The sequence below is a fragment of the Corvus kubaryi genome, unplaced genomic scaffold (genome assembly GCF_017639235.1).
Source record: "Corvus kubaryi isolate FWS band 111438036 unplaced genomic scaffold, C.kubaryi_AGA036_p1.0 37382, whole genome shotgun sequence".
In the NCBI taxonomy this organism is placed as follows: Eukaryota; Metazoa; Chordata; class Aves; order Passeriformes; family Corvidae; genus Corvus; species Corvus kubaryi.
In genome coordinates this window covers 121,050-141,568 of record NW_024581124.1, presented here as the reverse complement: position 1 = coordinate 141,568, position 20,519 = coordinate 121,050, and the positions used below count along the sequence as shown (strand labels likewise).

The 20,519-nt window shown below is 41.8% G+C and overlaps 1 protein-coding gene and 1 long non-coding RNA gene across 6 annotated transcripts in view; one reads left to right on the top strand and one right to left on the bottom strand.

Moving 5' to 3' along the window:
- Positions 1 to 14,677, top strand: part of CLTCL1 (clathrin heavy chain like 1) — a 34,579-nt gene extending 19,902 nt beyond the window's left edge. For 2 of the 5 annotated variants that reach the window (XM_042034955.1, XM_042034954.1), the window contains 18 exons: positions 163 to 305; positions 909 to 1,143; positions 2,942 to 3,064; positions 3,491 to 3,636; positions 4,028 to 4,211; positions 4,393 to 4,585; positions 5,083 to 5,240; positions 5,336 to 5,500; positions 5,635 to 5,742; positions 6,075 to 6,242; positions 6,322 to 6,471; positions 7,305 to 7,436; positions 7,780 to 7,890; positions 8,437 to 8,607; positions 9,046 to 9,267; positions 9,987 to 10,007; positions 12,247 to 12,322; positions 13,334 to 14,677. In XM_042034955.1, the coding sequence (XP_041890889.1) occupies positions 163 to 305; positions 909 to 1,143; positions 2,942 to 3,064; positions 3,491 to 3,636; positions 4,028 to 4,211; positions 4,393 to 4,585; positions 5,083 to 5,240; positions 5,336 to 5,500; positions 5,635 to 5,742; positions 6,075 to 6,242; positions 6,322 to 6,471; positions 7,305 to 7,436; positions 7,780 to 7,890; positions 8,437 to 8,607; positions 9,046 to 9,267; positions 9,987 to 10,007; positions 12,247 to 12,322; positions 13,334 to 13,449 (2,622 nt within the window). In that variant the 3' untranslated portion in view covers positions 13,450 to 14,677. Of the gene's footprint in view, positions 1 to 162; positions 306 to 908; positions 1,144 to 2,941; positions 3,065 to 3,490; positions 3,637 to 4,027; positions 4,212 to 4,392; positions 4,586 to 5,082; positions 5,241 to 5,335; positions 5,501 to 5,634; positions 5,743 to 6,074; positions 6,243 to 6,321; positions 6,472 to 7,304; positions 7,437 to 7,779; positions 7,891 to 8,436; positions 8,608 to 9,045; positions 9,268 to 9,986; positions 10,008 to 12,246; positions 12,327 to 12,729; positions 12,819 to 13,333 lie in introns of all 5 variants that reach the window. The other 3 variants (XM_042034957.1, XM_042034956.1, XM_042034958.1) reach the window with 2 other exon arrangements.
- Positions 14,678 to 17,634: 2,957 nt separating this feature from the next.
- LOC121667851 overlaps positions 17,635 to 20,519 on the bottom strand; it is a 3,599-nt gene continuing 714 nt past the window's right edge. Inside the window, exon 2 of the long non-coding RNA XR_006017173.1 lies at positions 17,635 to 20,344. This is a non-coding gene — a long non-coding RNA (uncharacterized LOC121667851). The remainder of the gene's footprint in view (positions 20,345 to 20,519) is intronic.

The following is a 20,519-nucleotide window of genomic DNA, read 5'->3' as shown; positions in this document are numbered from 1 at the left end:
TATCACAAAAACATTATTCCTGGAATGTATATACAAATGTCAGTTACTCAAAGTTCTCTGCTCTGAAGCATAATTGAAATTGTTATCTTGAACTTCCCCGTGTGGAAGACTAGGGGTGCATTATTAGAAATGCTAATAACTAATGATGGTGGCTTATTCTAGGTGAATCCTAGCCGAATACCAGCAGTGGTTGGAGGGCTTCTTGATGTAGATTGTTCTGAAGATGTCATCAAAAACTTGATCATGGTGGTGAGAGGGCAGTTCTCCACAGATGAGCTGGTGGCTGAAGTGGAAAAAAGAAATCGGTAATGAAAATGCATCTGTAGGCACCAGTGGTTGGGTTCCCTGATCCTGCTATACACAAATTGAATTGGATGCAATTTTGTTAAATGATACAGTACTAATATTGTTTTGTCTTCCTTTATAGAAAAGCAGTTCAAATTTGCTAGTCAGTCTTTTGATTGTTTGGGTCACGTGAGAATGCCTGACAGCACTGCATGATGTATAACATGGCTTTTGAACACTCCTGTACAGCCAGCCATGGGATGTGCCTTTGGAGTAAATTTGGATCAAACTGTCTTGACAGTCTAGCTGTAGGCACACAGCAGCTTCTGTAATCAGTTTCTAGCTACCTGTGAAATGAACAAATGGCTTTAAGTGTGAACTGCCAGCTAATACAACAGGAGTTCAGAAACTGTAAAACTAGGGGTATCTGTAACCTTCCCTGATGTTAAACTGCAGATCTGGCCTCCACTCATTTAAGACTCATTAAAAAATAATTGGCTGGTCTGTATTTCCTTTTAAGTTTGACCAGCAGACTTGCTTGAAGGGAAGGCCAGGTACTGAGTGGTAGCTGTCAAATGTACCTTAGTCTGACTTATAAACCTAAAATGTTTGCTTCTTCAAAGGCTTAAGTTGCTGTTGCCATGGCTTGAATCAAGGATTCATGAAGGCTGTGAAGAACCCGCGACTCATAATGCTTTGGCCAAAATCTACATTGACAGTAATAATAATCCAGAGCGCTTCCTTCGTGAGAATCCTTACTATGACAGCCGTGTAGTTGGCAAATATTGTGAAAAGAGGGACCCTCATCTGGCCTGCGTTGCTTATGAGAGGGGGCAGTGTGATCTGGAACTCATAAAGGTTAGCAAAATGCATTTATAAACATGCTTAAAAAGAGCTACTTGCTGCCTGAAGTGGAAGCCTGTCTGGCTATTAGTCTAACACTTGCAGAATCCTGTCTTGCAGTCTCACTCAAGAGTTTGAGGCAGGTGGGATTCTTCTATATAGAGGCAATAATTTTTATGCTGATGAGAAGAACTTACACTGTATTTCCAAACTGAAATTGTATAACTGCAACTTTGAAGTACCATCCATGTCTTTCCTCCACTGATTCTGCTTCAAATTAATTTATTTGGCCCAGGTAATGAATATGCCTAGCATTAAAACTTCATTAATATGATTTTTTTTTGAGCCTTGAAGGCTCAACAGAAGGAGCAGGCTGTCATCTAGCCTGATTCTACAGCAAAAGAAAAGTTTCCCTGAAACTAAAACAGGGCTTGTAATTTTCCTTTCTTGTGATTGACCCATAGAGTTGCTCCAATACTTAATGAGAAATGAGGAAAATAAATGTTGACAGTCTAACTACAAGGACTTAACTCCTACAGCATTCCTCTCCTATCTTTGACCTTGTTGTTCTTAGAACATCCCTCAGAATTTCAAGGGCAAGTGAAATTCTCAGGGTTCTCAGACACTTTCTAGTCTCAGTGAGAACACCAGAGCTTAATGTCAGATTAAGACAGTAGTGTGTGTGGCTGCTGAGAAAAACATTCTCCTCCTACCTGCACTTCCGTACTGGTATATGCAGAGAATGTCAGCTGGGAGCATTAGAATGGTAGTATAATCCAGGCTTGTTACTGAAAGTGGATGACTTTCCAGCCTGAGGCTGTTAATTCTGAAGTAATTGTTCCACTGTAGCTGTTAAAAAAGAGCTGGCTACATTTGTCTTCTTTATTTCAGGATATGAAGGTGGCTTTGAGTTGTTGTTTGCTAGGAGACTGCTAGGATAAACTGTACCATTCTGGTTAACCATAAAAGCCTGTCTGTACCAGTTTTTTCCCTGAACTGATGTTCTGAGAAGGTGTTTCTGGTTATGGAGAAAAGATCTTCTTCCTATAAGAATTATTTTTGAGACGTTGTCTTCTAGAAGAAGTGTCAATTCCTGCAAATGATAAATGTAAAGCATAAAGCAAATTTGTGCCAGTACTGATTTGTTTACAGCACAGTAATTGAGATTCCACAGGCTTATTTGTATACTAGCAATGTGAGCTGTTGGTATAAGATGACTTAGGCCTTCAGGTTTCTAGTCTTCTAGCTGGAAATTGAAGCTCGTGGTACTAATAGGATCATGACTTGTAACTCTTCCATGCTGCACTTCTATAAGGAATTTCACATTTATTCTGTACCCTTGCACCTTAACAAGAGAATCCAAGCCACTTGCTATTCTGAACGCTTGTAAACACGTGTAAAGCTAATAGACACCAAATACATAACCTACTTCTACCTTTAAACACCTGCACTGTTCCTCAGTTCACTACTTAACACTGCCCAGGCAAGTGGCTCCCCTTTCTAGATTTAAAACTTAAGTTCTTCAGGCTTCTGCAGGTCTTCACTTCAAACAGAAGCAAATAGTTACTGTGAAGCCACTGTCACAATATTTGTGTGTTGGGCAAAACCAAGAGAAGCTATAGAAATTCTGCTGGAGACCTTCTTCATAAGCCTTCCAGATCAGAGGTTGGGTAAGAACTTGTCTGTGGCATTTAGCATTGCTCAGAAATTAGTTCTGGTCAGTCTTCTAGACTGTCTGGTTTATAGCTAGCTAAACCTGTCTTGTGGTACTGACCCTTAACAATAATGCAAATAATTGTAACTTCTCTTTCAGGTGTGCAATGAGAACTCCCTGTTTAAGAGTGAGGCTCGCTATCTGGTGCGCAGGAAGGACCCTGAGCTCTGGGCAAATGTATTGGAAGAAAACAACCCATTCAGGCGGCAGCTTATTGACCAGGTACAGCAAAAAGGCTAAACTCCATTATGTGGAGACCTCAGGATGTCTCAGAAACATGGAGCGTTAAAGTAGCACTCTTCCCCCACAAAGTCCCTTAAGGCCCCATCTCAGCCATTTATAAGAGTTTATAAGAGTTGGAGTGGCAGGTATTAATTCTGACCTTCATGGTCAGAAGATTTAGCTACCAGTAGAATATTTTTTCTGTCCTGGAGAATGACCTCCCTCCAGTGAATTTATTTCCCATACAGTCGTAAGATGTGACTTTACTTCTATATTAGATACAGCTAATAGCTGTTTCTTGCCGTCTTTTATCAAAATACTTTCAAAGTTCTGAAGCTTTAATTTGTAGTTCACTGGACAAATAACTTGACAAATTGACAAGTATTTAATTTGGGGAAAACAATAGTTTCCTGCCTTTGAATCTAGGTTGTCCAAACAGCTTTATCAGAAACACAGGATCCAGAGGAAGTTTCCGTAACTGTGAAAGCTTTCATGACTGCTGATCTGCCAAATGAACTGATTGAGTTATTGGAAAAAATTGTCTTGGATAATTCTGTATTCAGTGAACACAGGTAAGAGGAGAGCTTTGTCCTAAAGTTTAGCCTATTCAGTGCCTTTGTTTAAGTTGTGAATGATCCAGGTTGTCATGGGTCTCTCAGTTGCAAGACCTAAGCACTCTTCAGTGTTTATGATCAGGTGAAAAGCTAGAATTTAGAGTGCTTTGTGCTTGAAGAACAGAGCTAGTTCACACTATGCAATTTGCAGTGATGTGTTGAGAACAGAGAACACTAATATTGGTAAGCAATTTCTTTTTGAAGGCAAATGTCAGTGGTTCTCAATCTGGGGACGAAAGGTTGTTGCTAGTGACAATAAGTGGGTTTGTTTTTTCACATGTACAGTCCATGTCACTTAAGCAGGTGTTGCTGTGCACTGCTTATAGCCTATGCCTTCTGTTAACCAAAGGAATCTCCAGAATCTGCTGATCCTGACTGCCATTAAGGCTGACCGCACCCGAGTGATGGAATACATCAATCGGCTGGATAACTATGATGCCCCAGATATTGCAAACATTGCCATCAGTAATGAGCTATATGAGGAAGCCTTTGCTATATTCAGAAAATTTGATGTCAATACTTCAGCAATTCAGGTGAGGTGTGGTTCCTGCATGATAATATAGAATGCTTCCCTGGACAGAAATGGCTGTTCTAAGAGCAGTTAGCTTCATATTGCTTACACAGAGCAGCGTATGCACTTGAAGAAAGAGTTCTGTTAGAAAGGACAGTGTTATAGAACTTTGATTTTTAACTTGCAACTTCAATTTCAAACAGGTGCTGATTGAGCACATTGGCAACTTAGACCGTGCTTATGAATTTGCAGAGAGATGTAATGAACCAGCAGTGTGGAGCCAGCTGGCTAGAGCACAGCTCCAGAAGGATTTGGTGAAGGAAGCCATTGACTCCTATATAAAGGCAGATGATCCATCTGCCTACATGGAAGTTGTTCAGGCAGCTAATAGAAATGGTAAGGCAAAGCATCTTCAACTTCAGATTGCTTGGATATGAGCTAGTTTATTGCATTTATATTGAGCAGCAGGGACTATTGAGACTTACGAATTCTGTTTCAGAGGAAATGGGAACAGTCAGTACATGGAATTGATGAGTCAATGTTAAGTGAGATTCCTGTCAACAAGGTTGTCTGTCTTGCTACACCAAACATAGATGTCTCTGTGGGAGATAATTTGTACTGTTATCTAAAATATCACTAAGTATAACGTATTTATTTAGCTGTGTGTGGCAGAATTGCTTGCCAGTTGGATTGCAGAACAGTAGCAAGAAGTCCAGCCTTACCTGAAGGTGACTTGGTGTTGACAGGGAATTCCATAACTCAAGTGCAGATGGCTTACTGTCATGGTAGAGGAGAGCCTTGAGCCTGCTAGTGAAAACTGTCCCTAAGGTGGGCAAGGTAAACAATACAGGATGACTAAACACTGGACCTTAACTATCTCTGCTCTCTTCCAGATAACTGGGAGGACCTAGTCAAGTTCTTACAGATGGCCAGGAAGAAGGCTAGAGAGTCTTACGTAGAGACAGAACTTATTTTTGCTTTGGCAAAAACTAATCGTCTGTCAGAACTGGAAGAGTTTATTAGTGGCCCCAATAATGCCCATATACAGCAGGTATGTCTTGATCCACAGTTCCCAACTGTGACTTGCTGCTTAGCTGACCCCTCATTCTTGCTGGTACCCTTGTTTACCTTGGACTCCTAATTCAGGTCGGTGATCGCTGTTACGAAGAGGGGATGTATGAAGCGGCAAAACTTCTCTATAACAACGTATCCAACTTTGCTCGCCTGGCATCTACCTTGGTGCACCTTGGGGAATATCAGGCAGCAGTGGACAGTGGCCGCAAAGCCAACAGCACGAGGACTTGGAAGGAGGTAACTTAAACTTGTGGGTTTTAGTAGTAGCTTTTAATTCTAGAACAAGTGTTACGGAAATAGCTATTTGGAACTGTTGGTAAACCTTAAATTTGGTAAAGCTTTGTCCTGTTATTTGCTGACTGTCATTACAGGTCTGCTTTGCCTGTGTGGATGGAAAAGAATTCCGCTTGGCACAGATCTGTGGTTTACACATAGTCATCCATGCTGATGAACTTGAGGAGCTGATCAGTTACTATCAGGTCAGTCACTGTTAATATTCTAGAAGACTCGTACAGCATACTTGTATCTGCTAATAAAGTGGTCACAGAAAAAAAAAATGATACCCTGGGGGCTAATATTTAAATTAATTTTTCCTCTGTCTTCATTTCCTAGTGGCGACATGCATTTTTTTCTGTAGTAAATGGAGTGGTAATAGTTTTCGCTGGCCCTTCTTTTGTAATTCTCTTGCCTCATTGGAATCATGTCTTAAAATCTAAGCTCTTCCAATTGGAGAGAAAAATCAAAGCGTGTTGAATTTAAGTAAATATGCATTTTAGCAAGCTTTATTAATCCTTATTTTCCTAACATCCAGGATCGTGGCTACTTTGAAGAACTGATTGCCCTTTTGGAAGCTGCGTTGGGCCTAGAGCGTGCTCACATGGGGATGTTTACTGAACTTGCCATCTTATATTCCAAATTCAAGCCTCAGAAAATGAGGGAACATCTGGAGCTTTTCTGGTCTAGAGTTAATATTCCAAAGGTATGCAGTAAGGTAGCTGCAAGTGAAGGTGGGAAGCTGCCAGTGAATCAAACCTGGTGCATTTTTTTTGTTTTATTAGGTGCTCAGAGCTGCAGAACAGGCTCATCTCTGGGCAGAACTTGTATTCCTCTATGACAAGTACGAGGAGTATGACAATGCAATAATTACTATGATGAATCATCCTACTGATGCCTGGAAAGAAGGCCAGTTTAAAGACATAATTGCCAAGGTAAGTAACTAGTTAACTGAAGCAAAGTGCTGAAAGCTTCTTTCAGGATGAGGCAAAAATGCACAACAGAACTGCTGTTTAGAAAATAGTTTGCTTAAGCTACTACTCAGTTTTTCCGCTGTACTTAAAACAATTTCCAATCAGTTTAGCACAAAAAATTAATCTGATCTTACACTATTTCTTTTCTGCTGTGCAGCACATTGTGTTGAGTGGCAACAGCTATACAGAATGTTCTCAGAGGCTGCTCAGGATCACAGGTCACAAGCAAGAGGCCTAACCTCCTTACTACCTTTGAGCTGACTGCTGTCTTAGTCTGAGGCTGTAACTGTTCTTGGAAGATTTCTGCATATGTTTCCAGCTGTTTCAGTGTGAGAAATGGGGTGGGCAATCCCATGAGTACAGCAGAGAATAGTGACTCAAGGAATAGTTTAAACAAGATTTGAATATGAGTACATTCTTACTGGTCTTGGGGGTTTCAAGGAAACAATTTAAAGACCTTAAGGCTACAGTCTTCAATGGCTTCAGGAGTCGACAAATGGTCATATTAACTGTACTGGGCTGCCTGTGCCCGGAGCTCTTCAGTGGATGGTTTAGAATTGTTTTGTAATGCTCCTGGTAGCCTGTGATTTCACTGTCTGGAAGCAGATGGTAGAAGAAGCAGTCATAAGATTGAGCAAGAATTCTGCATAAGTGTAAAACTTCTGACCTCTAGAAGAAAACTTAAGCTGTTGTTTAGTAGGACACACTTAAACTTTGTGCTGAGTTAAGTGGTCTGAACTAAGCACCTTAGGATTACTTTTGTTTGAAGTACTAACTAGTGTCTAATCATGCAGGTGGCCAATGTGGAGCTGTACTACAAAGCCTTGCAGTTCTACTTAGACTACAAACCTCTGCTGATCAATGACCTCCTGCTTGTATTATCTCCACGACTGGATCACACCAGGACAGTCAATTTTTTCTCAAAGGTGAGTTTGGAAGATGGTAGATCAACAAAAAATCCTCTTGCTCAAGTTAAGATACTCCGGGCTCTGGCTGGAAAACAGAGTTGACATCTGTTGGGTAGCTTTGCCTCCGGTATAAAGGACTGAGAAGCACCCCAGTCCTGGCTTGATATGGGAAATGCAGGAAGAGTTGCATAACTGGTCTTGGAGACTGTTTTATTTTACTTATGGCAGTACAAGATACTGTGTCTGAAGGGTTTGAACAATAAACACAAACTCTTGTAATAACAAATGGGAACCTGTTTCAGGAGAATGCAGTGTCAGGATTGCTATAATTAATCTTGTATTGGAAACATCATCTTTCCAGGTTAATCAGCTACTTCTTGTAAAGCCTTATCTACGTTCAGTCCAGAACCACAACAACAAAGGAGTTAACGAAGCTCTAAACAACCTTTTAACAGAAGAGGAAGATTTCCAGGTGAGGCCCAAAAAACCAGATTGTTAAGCCCGAGGGATGGTCCTCTTACAAAAAAGCTGCTGACATAGTAATGTCCTTGAGTGGGAGGTAACACTTCTCCAATGCAACAGGGAGAGGGTGTGCAGTTAGGCCCTTTGCATGCAGGAGTCTTGAGACATCAATGATTTGCAAAAAAACAGGTGCCACAGATGTTTTTCTCAGAACAGACCTCACAAAGGTCAGTATCAGGTGTGTACTCAGTGAGCAGCACTTCTGTAAATAAATTTGCTTCTTGGCCCCATTGGCTACTATTTGAAGACATGCTTTATGTTTTAAATATAAATAGCTCTTCTGTCTGGAGTCAGTATGACCAAGTTAACATCTTTCTTTGTTAGAAAATATCCTTTGGAGAGGTGCGTGAAACACTTAGGTAAAGAAGTTGTAGCCATAGTATCAACATCCAGCTGGCAGAAGCGAAATACTTGTGCACCATGATTAGATTCTTCTCTACGGTAGTTCTCACCTACTGCCATCTGGAAGCACGTGTAACAACTCTCTCTCAAACAGGGTTTGAGAGCTTCCATTGATGCCTATGACAACTTCGATAACATAACGTTGGCTCAGCGTCTGGAAAAGCATGAACTAATTGAATTTAGGCGTATTGCAGCATACTTGTACAAGGGTAACAACCGCTGGAAGCAGAGCGTGGAGCTGTGCAAGAAAGACCGTCTGTATAAGGTGAGTTAATGACACTGGCTGAGAAGTCTGGGCTATGAAGCATAAATCTCCTGGGTACTGAATGTTTGTTAGTTTCAAATCTGGAGTTCTAATTAGTGGTCCTTCACTTGAAGGAAAGACTCTTAAAGCAGAAGTGGTTGTAGTTTCAAATGCACTTCTTAAATCCAGTTTCATAATGTTGTCCTGTATCTGGGGATCTGTCTCTGTCGGTCAGTGGCATCTGTACAGTTACCTGTATCAGTATGGAACATTCTCCATAGAGCTCAAGTCATAGGCTCATGTAAGGGTACACATGAAATGCAATTATGCTGGTATGCTCTTCAAGCCTGTAGTGAGTTCACACAGGCCAGTTTGTGCATAGTCTGTAGGAAACCTGTTGAATAATGTTAATAAAGTATCTGGCTTGCCCCAGAGCTTAACTGTTGATCTTTTCTGTAGGATGCTATGCAGTATGCTGCAGAGTCCAAAGATGCAGAGCTGGCTGAGAAGCTGCTCCAGTGGTTCTTGGAAGAAGGCAAGCAGGAGTGCTTTGCAGCCTGCCTTTTCACCTGCTATGACTTGCTGCACCCAGATGTAGTCCTTGAGTTGGCATGGAGACATAACATCATGGACTTTGCAATGCCTTATTTCATCCAAGTGATGAGAGAGTACCTTACCAAAGTGAGTATTGCATAGGCTAGGAAGCTAACACTTTAGTCTGCTGTATGATTAGCCTTGTGTAAACCAGAGCTCTTTGCATATGTTTGGAATATTACCATTCCTCATAGACTAAGTTTTCTTCAAGTTCTGTGGGTTTCATCACTCCAGGCTAGCTAGCAAAATTTATAAATAGATGCCTTGGCAGTTGAAGAGGTCTAGTTAAACTTCTGCTTTTAGCAGTAGACTTAAGCAACTGTGCTTCTCACAGCAGCTCCATAGCTGATGAACTGAAAACTTGGTGAGGACAACACATATGTCACTTTTGTCTTTGTGTAACTACGAAAGTAAAGCACTCTTATTTCCTAGAGTAAAAAGAGCATAGGGCTTTTGAGTAACTAATAGTGCACATTATTCCTATATCAGCCATAAGAGCAGACTGCTGAAGGTGTTTGGTTTTTTTAAATCGAAAACGTAACCATAGACGCATAGCCTGGTTCTACAGTACTGATACCAAGAGCTGGTCCTCAACTCAGAGAAGAGAGATTCTGATCATGTGTGGTCCTGAAATGCTTGTCTCAAACAGCTCTAGGATACTAAGCTAACATCCTGCCTTGGAAGGCTGTAGGATTGCATAGGACATCACAGTAAAGAATTTCATTAAAATGAGCAATATAAAAGTGACTGCTTCAGGTTGCTTCTAATAAATCATGTTAAGTATTCCCCTCTGAATTTTCTTGCAGGTTGATGGACTATTCTATAAGGTGACACTCTGATTTCAAACTCTCTTGTGTTCATTTGTGTCCCTCAATATCCTAGGTTTCTTTTACAGGAATCTAGCTGTAGCTTCTGCCAGAAGAGCAGTGTAATTTAGCTCTAACTCATTTCCTGTTCACTTTCTAATGCTAAAAGGATAACTATTCACAAGCAACTTGAAAATCCAACCAGACTCTTCTCCTGTTCATGGGAAACAAAAACAAGTGCTTGAGGAGGGCTTTAGTTTGGGCTCCTTTTCACTGTCTTAGATATCTTGTGGCAGGGAGGATGCTGTTCCTAAACAAAAAAAAAGCACTTGCCATGTAATGGGATATGTTCCAAGGGCATATTGCTTTTTACTCTGTAAATTACCAAAGTGTGCAATAATTCAGGCATGGTGGTGAGTTTGACTAGTGCCATGAAGCTTCTGTGAACTTCTTGCCTGTTGGCATGATGAAAGTATTTGCACAGATCTTAAAAATCTCCTACTCTTCATATTTTACTCAGAAGAAACGTGCCACACAAGTTTACCTGAACTCTTCCATGTGAGGTTTAGGTCTAAAATAATTTATTTTAAACTGCTGGTTGGATTTACAAGTAATCATGTGTACTAAATATGGGATAACTTGCCAGAAGGAAAATCTGCATGGTGAAAGTGGTTTACAGTGAAACTAATTTAGTCTGTTGAATTAACTGCAAAACATGGAATTGGAGAATGGGCTTTATAAATGTGGTATGTCTAAAATTGTCGTGTAACTAACTTCAAAAGCACAAAAGAATAGACTAGTTTCGGTGGGGTGTGTACATCTTCCCGAACTTACTTGTCTTTTCTGCATAAAAAAATGTTAAAGCACTGAATATCCTCTGTCCCAGAAGGGGACAGGCACACGGAGTATAATGACACTCACCTGGAAACCTTTTGAACCAGTTCTCGGCAGCAGAGCAGATGTGTTCCGGCTTTCCCGGAGCTGCTCATCCCTTGCTGGGGGTGGCTGCTCTCGGCATTCCTGCTGTTTGCCCAGCTGAGGGCAGGACTGCGCTGCTGGCCAGAGTCAGTGTAGGATGGCGCCAGGGAAAGGCAAACCCGAGAGAGCTGAGTCGGGGATAAATAGAGCAGGACCAGTAGTTGGAAATGGGTAGCTGTCAGTTGCTTTGATCCATAGTAATTTGGGTAGTATTTGTATCACCAATATTTAGTGTTATGCTGGAGAGCTGTTAGGCTGACAGCTATAAATGAACCAGTAAAAGACCTGCTGCCACTCAAGTTGTCAATTTGAGTTGCAATCTCCAAAAAATTGAGGAAACTGTTAAACAACATATCTGGATAACATCTTTGAAGTGTGATAGAGACCCCTCTTGAAGCAGTTCTCAGGCCAGATACGATGCTTGCAGTGGGAAAGGAGGGTGAGGAACAGCTGAAATGTAGCATTAGGCTAAATGTAGGTTTGCCCAGGACGTTAATACTGCCTGTACCAGGATGTGAAGCCGTGTGACTTTTATGCCTTCTAGCCTTCAGTCTCAGTAGTTCTCTTCTGGAAGATAAAACTTGTTAAACCTGAGAAGGATGGTACTGTTGCTCTTCAGATTGCTCTCCAGACCCACAATCTAAAGTTGTGTTCAGGGCTCCTGCATTACTGTAGCGCTTCCACAAATTTGTTTAGCGTGAACAGAACTTTATGTGCTTCAGGCACAGCACTGAGATCTGTATAAAGCTGATACTACTAGACCACGTTACATGATGGTTCTAGAGTTTCCCCTGGAGGAAGTCTCTGTGAATAACAATACGGTTAAACCGGTACCTTGTAGCCAGGTTAGGCTGTAGTCCTAGATGAGATCAAATGTCACAGGCCTGGAATAGCAAATATCTGAGCTGTCATTGAAGGGGAGAGGAATTGCAGGTTAATAGGTAAGTGTAGATTAGGCCCATGTGAGACGATGGTCGGTCTGATGGGTTTGAGTTCTGGGTCATAGTTAGCAGTGACTAGAATAGGGCCCCAGAAAGTGCTTCCTTTGAAGGTAATGAGTACCTCATCTGCATTTGAGAGTTGCTGCTTATTGCAGTACACCTAAAAGAATTGGGAAGTCAGTTTTACAACAAGGCTTGCTGGGAATAGGCAGACTTCAGTAGTCTCCAACTTGGACTAAAAAGGAGCACTTGATAGCTGAGGTACCAGGCATGAAAAACTTCACACAATGGTGCAATTGCTCAATGAGGCCTTCATAAATCTCCTGTTCACTTCAATGTAGGTGGATAAACTTGATGCTTCTGAAAGCCTAAGAAAAGAAGAGGAACAAGTAATTGAACCCACTCCAATAGTATTTGGTAGGTTTTAATTGATTACCTGTTGTCACTCTGGTCTCTCTTTGTGGAGGCAGCTTACATGATTACATTGTATCCAAGAAAACTGGTTTCAGCTAGATGGTAATTGAAATGGTTGTCTCTGCTCGATGAACTGCGTAAGTTGTTGAAGTGACATCGCATTCTTACAGTACTGCTCTTCAGATTAAAGTATTGCTCCTCTTACATGGCTCAGAGCTCTGCCTTAGGAATCGTGTTTCAGTATGGTAATAGGACAGGGGATACCAGGGTGTTGCCAACCCCAGGAATAACTTACAAGAGCATGAAAATTCCTCTTCTTATTATTCATGTCTGAGGAATGTCTGCTTTCTGCTCTTCCAAGTAGAAAGGCAGACTGGCTTTCTAGCTCACGCATTTTAAGACATGTGCAGCCAAAACACCATGGCTGTCCTCAAGTGTGATGCTATTTTAGAAGCCTTTCTGAAGAGGCATTCTGCTAACAAGCACCTAGAAGTGGCTGGTAAGGGAAGGATGTGACTGGTTCACTGTCTGATGTAAATGTTAACCTGAATTTAACAGATGCATGAGGCATGTGTGGTCCTGGTGATGAAAACAAACTTGTCAAGGTGTGTTCAGACCTTTTGCAGCACCCTCCAGACTGTGAGACCTAATAGACCTAACTATTTGCTTGAATTGCTTTATTCTTTAGATCTGACCATGCATGGGTTAAATAATACCAGTTTGGCTTTCAGTATGGTCTCTTCAAAACAAGCCACATTTATCGTGACCTCAAGATCAATTGATGTTCATCTTCCTTCTGAGTCCTGCCTTGCTTTTGTAGCTTTCTGGCAGCAAGAGCAGATGGCATGGGTGCCCAGTCCATGGCACATGTTGGGGAATAGTGTGACTTGCTGGTGTGTGCTTGCACAGGGGCTGATTTTAGCTAAAGCCTAATAATCCTGTCACACAGTACAGCTAGCATTAGGGAAGCTTGGGATCTTAAACTAACTTTCTTTTTGTCTCATGCTTTTCTAGGCCAGCAGTTGATGTTAACAGCAGGCCCCAGTGCAGTACCTCCCCAGGCAAACTTCCCATATGGATACACAGCACCAGGATTCACCCAGCCACCTGTTTATGGTTTCAATATGTAACTAGCTCTCTGACAGACCTTCACTGTCTCTGTTCTCTTCCTTCCCATCCCTTTTTAACTTCTCCAAGAAGTGTACAAGGCACAGATGGCCTTCTGTTGGCTGAACACACTTGCTGCCTGGCTCAGTGAGGAGGCTTCAGCAGGATGCCTGTTACTGTTATTTATTGATTATTGTCTGGTTACATTTCAACCTCTGAAAGGCAGCTTTTGTTAATGACATTGTGAGACTCTTGTCTGAAGTTAAGGCACTATTTCACTAACTCATATAGCAATAACTACTTGAGGCCAGGGGGAAGAGAGCATAATTTTCTTTCTTTTGAAAAGCCCATTGAAGGCAGCTGGGAAATTACCTGGCACCAAGTTGTTAAAGCTTTAGCTGAAGCTACTGAAGTAGCAGGGTTGTTAACAATTCAATGAAACATCTTGTTAATAATGAATTGTTGAAAGCTTGTATCATCTGACCACCCCATTTTATTTGCATTCTTATGTGCAAAAGAAAATGGGCTTTTCTAATATTTGTGCTCTGAATGTTTAGAGGAGTATTGGGAAGTTTCCTTTTCTGGACAATAATGCTGTTGGAGTTCAATACTGTTGGGGTTCAATACTGTTGGAGTCTGTTCTCTGTTTTCTGGAGTATATCTGAGACTTGAAGAAAATAAATCTTCTCATGCCAGAGAGCAAACACTTCCCAGATCCTTTTTGTTTAACAAGAAGAGAGCATGTTACTTATTGACTTATGACGTTAAATGGTACTAAAACAAACCTCAGCTGTGTGTGGCAAGCGAACATAGGAGTGTGCATGGGCTGCCAAAGCACTGGAGAAGCAAGAGCACAGCATCAGGGTTGGGAAGGGGGACACACTGCTGCCATATGGAGGCATTAGGGAGGGCCATAATCCTGACTTTTTATTTGCACCTTTAACTGATTCTGGCATGGGCTTCCTGCCACACCATGTTCTGACCCTGTCTGGTGGGCAGAGTCAGCACCACCTGAGTGAACAGGGTGCACTGACTCAGTTCTGCTATGCTGCAGTAGGATCAACAGCGTGTCCATCACCCACCTCTTCCTTTGAGAATGCCAACAGGGATGTATTACTACTTTGTGCCACTTCAAATACATGTATCATTAACGTTTTATGTACTTAGATAACAATGTATAATTTATGGTTATGAATCTTGTGCTAATCTTGAATATTATAAAAGTCCAACTATAAATGTAAAACTGCAGTATCCACTGTGTGGTTCTAGTCTTACTATCTTGGGTGTGGGGACTGGCTGGTAGTAATACACTACCACTCATAGCATCAGGTTTCTTAATCTGACAACTGAGGATGCCATGCAGGAAAAGGGAGATTTGTGCCAAGGCACAGAACAGGGAAGGCTGAGCAAGTAACTTAAAGGGAGTTGTGGTCTCTTCACAGGACACATGCATGCTGCACGAGGCAGTCACATGCTCACATGTGCTTTCATTCAAGGGGCTGGGAGAGCTTCAGTCCTGTGTGGAGGGAGGTGCTGCAGTGGAGTCTTCTCTGCTGAGATACATCAGTGTAGCAGTGGTTTTGGCAAGCTACACCCTTTCATACAGAATTCTGCTTGTAACAGGGCAAAACACCTTTAAATGCAAACCAGTGGAGATTGTCAGGGTTGTGGAATCAGTAACAGCAGACTGTGCTTTGGCACAATTCTGATGAGTATGTTGTCTCTTCTTGGTCACCACACCATGACAGCAATGGCAAAGGGATGCAGTTCCACCTTCCTGATGGATGCCAGAGTACCCCAAGTGTTGCTGGAACATACCTCAACTTTGTACTGATCAGCACTCACAGCTCAGCTTGAAATGCTGAGCAGCTAATGAGTTCAAGCAAATTTCCACTGTGTGCAGACTTATTCATAGCAGGAATCAGCCAGGTAGCTTGCCATTTTCCAGGAAAATAGTACTTCTATTTTGTAACCCGTTCCTTGTCAGTTGAAATAAATTCAGGTAAGTGAGCTGGAACTGAAGATCAGCTCTAGGATTAGTACGACTGTAGGACTTTCCATCCTATCAACTTAAAAATGTGCTCTGACTTCATAGCAGCAAGTGCAGGCCAATGGTGGAACACAGTGAAGTGCCTGATCAAATAGTGGAACAGCTCCTGACTGTAGAGAATTGAGCTAGCCTGGGGATCCTCAATAGCCTCAGTCTAGAAATCTAATTACAGGAGTGACTGAGTTCTCAAGAAAAGCAAAGCTGCCAGCTCTGATGAACAGTCTTGCTTTAGTTGCTCTCTTGGTATAGGCTCTTGCTAAGTATAATGGCTTTTATAAATTTTGTGATCTTGCATTCTGACATGCATTCAAAACAGACTCCCTGCTAATACAGTGCAGCTGTACCTAAAATGTGGAACAATCTCTTGCATACCAAGGTACTTCACTGCTTCTCTGAAACTGAAGTCATTCACAGCAGGAAATAACCCCTCTTTTAGGGGTTAGGTGAAAGATTTAATTCAGTTCATGAATTTGTAATGTCCAAGTTTTTGAAAACTCGGATACGATTGTTTTGCAGAGAGTCTGCTTTAAAACTAAGCTTCTTGCTAATTTCCACCTCAGTGACACAGGGCTGGTGCTGTCCCGTAGAATGATCTGCTTATGCAGAACTTGCTGCAGGGTGCAACATCTGGAGACCAACTTCCAGGCTTATGTCAGAGGGTAACTTGCTTGAGACTACATACAGGCTTTCTACTGCCTCATGCTCTCCCTGTGAGAAACAGAGTGGATCTCCTTCTGTGTAATGGCTCTTGCTATGTGTCAGACCTTAGGGGAATCTTCCCCAGTCTGGCAAACTTCGGGCACGTACAGATCTGGCATCAGAGAAGACAAGCAATTCACCAGGGCGTTCAGGAGGAATGCATCACTGGGGTAAGTCCTGGTTCTTATTTCACATAATGGTGTAGTATTTTACAAGACTTCCATTTCCCTTCCCCCTTTTTAGGACACTAATAAAATGGTAGCGTAGCAGAAGGAAATGATCTGAAGTAATTTTGCTCCTTAAAAATTCTAGGCAGATGAAGTCTGTTGAAGTTTGTGCAAATACTAGGCATGATACAGCAAAGACAGTAGTAACTGTAAGGTCAAAAACTTAATTCTGATTTAATAGAGAGTTTTTAGTAGCTGCAGTGCTGAGAGCTGGCACTTACAGCACAACATGGATCCTTAATTGGGCTGCATGAACCAACAACTTTTTCCCCTAGCAAATCCAGCAGCAGTTACTCAAAAGCCTAAGAAATTTCCTCTGTTTTTTGAACTCTGAAACTGACAAACAAACCCTTGGTTGTCAGATGCCCACTCAAATGAGTCTGAGTAACTTTAGTACTTTGGCAAAGCTGACTGTCAACTGCTTGTAGTTAATCTTTATTCTTGGATGTGTGACATCCTAATTGGCAGGCTAGGACTTGGTCTCTGAGAAATTCCTAGTCTGACTGAACCAGCATGACAGTTTTTCAATCTGCTAAAAAAAAAAATGAGGTGTGAACTCTTGCAAATCTTGGGACAGGTAGCACTGTATGTACCAGGTTCTCATAACAAGCAGTTATCAAGTGTATATATTACCTTGTGACAGTGTTATTTCTCATCTGTGAAGCTGCTTTCAGTTTTTCTGGGTTCCTTCTGTTCTGCTGTAAATGTTTTGGCTTTGCACTTGGTTCCAAGCCAACTGTATTTCCTTTTTTGCTTTACAGAGTACCCCAAGACTGCTTCAATCTCATTTGTTTCCAGATAAAGACATAAGGCTAGAAAATGCTTGACGACACCAGAGTGCTTTGTGACACTTGTGTGTAATTAGGTTGTGGTTTGCCAAGGGAATGAGCCTTGCTATAGCAACCTGCAGTGCACCAGTCCAGTTTACTAGATCTGGAGTCATTCTTGTGCTCCATCTACTTCAGCAGGTGTCCAATCTCCAGAGAGTTTGTCACTAGTCTAGCTTTCTCATTTTTCAATCCTGTGCATTTTCTGTGGGTATTTTCTTTCCAAAGGTAATGACAGATCCTGACTCAGGTTTTACTAATAAAACTGCAAAATTCTTAGCATAGGTATGCGTTTCAGTTTGTCTGGAGCCTTTGCAATCTTTCAAAAAAGGCAACAACATCCATCTGTTTTCTTCCAAGCTAATATAAAGTTGGCAGCTTTTAAGCTTAAGATGGAATTTGAAATACAGTCAGTGAAGTTGTGTCTTTTATGTGTCAGAATTTAAAAATCCTGAGTCAGGTTCTGAATTTATTCAGTTACACATTTTCCTGTGTGGTTCAATGACTCAAGGTGTGGGTTGGTTTTTTTTGGTGGTTTTGGGTTTTTTTTGGGGGGGGGGGGTTGGTTTGTGGGTTTTGTTTGTTTGTTTTTTGTTTTGGTTTGGGGTTTTTTTGTTTGTTTGGTTTTTGTCTGCTGTCATTTTAATCAAGATTGTAAAATTTGTTTGTCTAAAAATCTCCCAAGTCTCCTTTCTCCCCACAGTGGTTATGAAAGGAAGGAATTACGAAGTCTTCTGGTATGTTGTTTTCCACAGCACTAAGTTCTCCAATATTATGCAGAGCACAAATTCCCCAAGTACTGGTTATCCAGCTGGGGAGCTAGGAATGAGTTTGGGTGGGAAGCGGTGCTTAATAAATCTTTGAAATGCTCTCCTTTTGTAAGGTACTTTTTTTTTTCATGTAGGGGTGGGGAAATGGCTTCATCAACTGCTAATAGAGTTTGTCAACTGGAGTTGCTTTGTTGAGTAATCCATCCTGCTGTGAAGGACTCAGGACCATGGCTGGTAGCAGAGTGATAATCGGTACAGGCTGTACATGGGCTTCACTCTCTTCTGAGATGAGTCAGGCTCACGCAGATGTGAACGTAACAGGGACTTCTGTGGTGCTCTTGAGAGGCTCAGTCCTGGTAATCTCAGTGAATAATCTTGAATAGGAACAGGAGCTCTTTTTGCATGCATGCTCAAGTGGGACTCATGTTCGTTTTTTGGAATAGCATCATCTTTCTTATAGTCACAGTAGCTCCTGCTGCACACACTTGAAAGCTGGAGAAATGTTGACTCAAATCTGCAGTATTTTCACTTCTGGAAGCCAGTTATCTGCAGGATCTGTTATGCATAAAGGAATTGTTTGGTCTCGATAGGGAACCTGAGAGAAAATGAGTTTTCTCATTTTATCATAAGACTGCAAGTGATGGGGATTAATAATGCATAGAAAGGTTTATCATAGTTGATGAGTTATAACAATTGTGATAATACATCTGTTAATTCAGTGAAATGAAGAGGTTCTCTGATCCCAGGATATGTAATAGGAAGTTATCTGCCCCATACTGATGACTCGTGGTCTCTGAAACCATGGTGGGCTGTCCAGTGCCAATTAAATAAAAGTAAGAATAATTCTAGGGAGAGGCAAGGGAGGAATAAGTTGGAACTAAGTGTAGTCATGTAACCATGTGCTTCCAAGGATCCAGAAAACTGCAATTACTGTTTGTGTTTGAAAAAATAAATTGTGAAAGTTGCTTTCATTTTCAGTAGCTCTTTTTAATTCTGATTATTAGGGCCTGGAGAGATGCCATGAGGCACACAGGCTGCAGTAGCACCTGACTATATATTTCACAATTCTTGTGTCTTTGTATGCCAGCAGAAACAAGCACCAGCCACCAGCAAGGGAAATGAGTTTAGATTGTCAGAGGGTTGTTTCCATGAACATTCCTGAAGCGAGAGCAGTAACATAGTGGGTTTCATGTTCTGTCTGTAACAGTAATTGCTCTTCTATACTTTGATCACACATTTCTTAGGAGATGCTCTTGACCATGTGAGCCTGGTCAAGTATCTACTTTCACATAAGTAATGGGATTTAAAATTGAACCTCTTGCAGCCCCTGGTATTTCAGGGATTGTTTATCTTCTTTCGCTGTTTCTCCTTCAGGCTTTCTGCTGACAAGTGGTGTTAGCAGCTTCTTGGAGGTCAGGTCCTTGCAGGAGATGGCTTGCAATCTGCATGTGATTAAATATGAATCATCCTTTCCCCTGTTCAGCAAAGTAAGCACCGCTGTGAATCCCATTGAGGCTGATGCGAATTAAGCATGTGGTGTGGTATTTTCTTGGACAGGATGAGGTTGCGCACAGGCCTTGATGATTCGGGAATCTGTAAGAGCCAGCGTTTGTTGTGAAGGTAATAATGGCCTCACAACAGAGGCTGTACGTGTCTGCAGGCAGATGTGAAAGCCATGATAATTTGATGGAAAGGTATGAGGAGTGGCAGAGGTTAATCATAAATCCAAATGCATTTGTTTGTTTGCCATCTTTGAATGAATTTATCTTATTTTTACCATTCTAATAGTGCTAACCTGAACACAAGAAGCTGCTCTGCATTTGTGTCTGGGACCATGACTGTTTCTTCCTTCCGTGTACCCTTCACATGTTAATTGCTCCCCCTCCTTTACTTAGCCATGATAGAGGAGGGGGGGCCTTAGACTTGGCATGAGACCACTCTGTGCCTATTTTAACTCTGTTGTGAAACCACATGCAGTTCTGGTCTCACCTGGGGGTGAGTTCTGCAGTGCAAGTATGTTTGCTTTTAACCCTGGCAGAATAAAAGTGCTTCAGTTCCCCAAAGGGTTTTTCTGCCGGCGGTGTAGCCACGATGCCAGGGCTGTGTAGCTGCAGAGTGAGCTTTTGGATAGGGCCGGCAGCTGCTGGATTGCTGAGTCTCGTTGAGCAAAAATTATGTCACAAAGCACAGAGACGGCAAGTCTGGACAGGAGCATGTTTTATGCATAGCTTGGGGTGACTTCTTGCACAAAATGTTCCCTCTTTGGAGTAGTGTGGCTGCTCCAGGTGTAAGGGAGAGCACAGCTCTGGAGTACAGCTCCAGGGTTCCCTGGTTTCTGAGAAATGCTGGATGGAAATGAAAAGAGTGTTGGTTTCTTTCCCTGCATCCTGTAAATACAGCATTTGGACATGAACTAGTGCAGGGCAGTCTTCCTCTGTCTGCAGATAAAGCAAAAACACATTCTAGTGCAATTTGCACAGCCCAATTATTGAAGAGCAATAGATAGTAACGGGGGGGGGG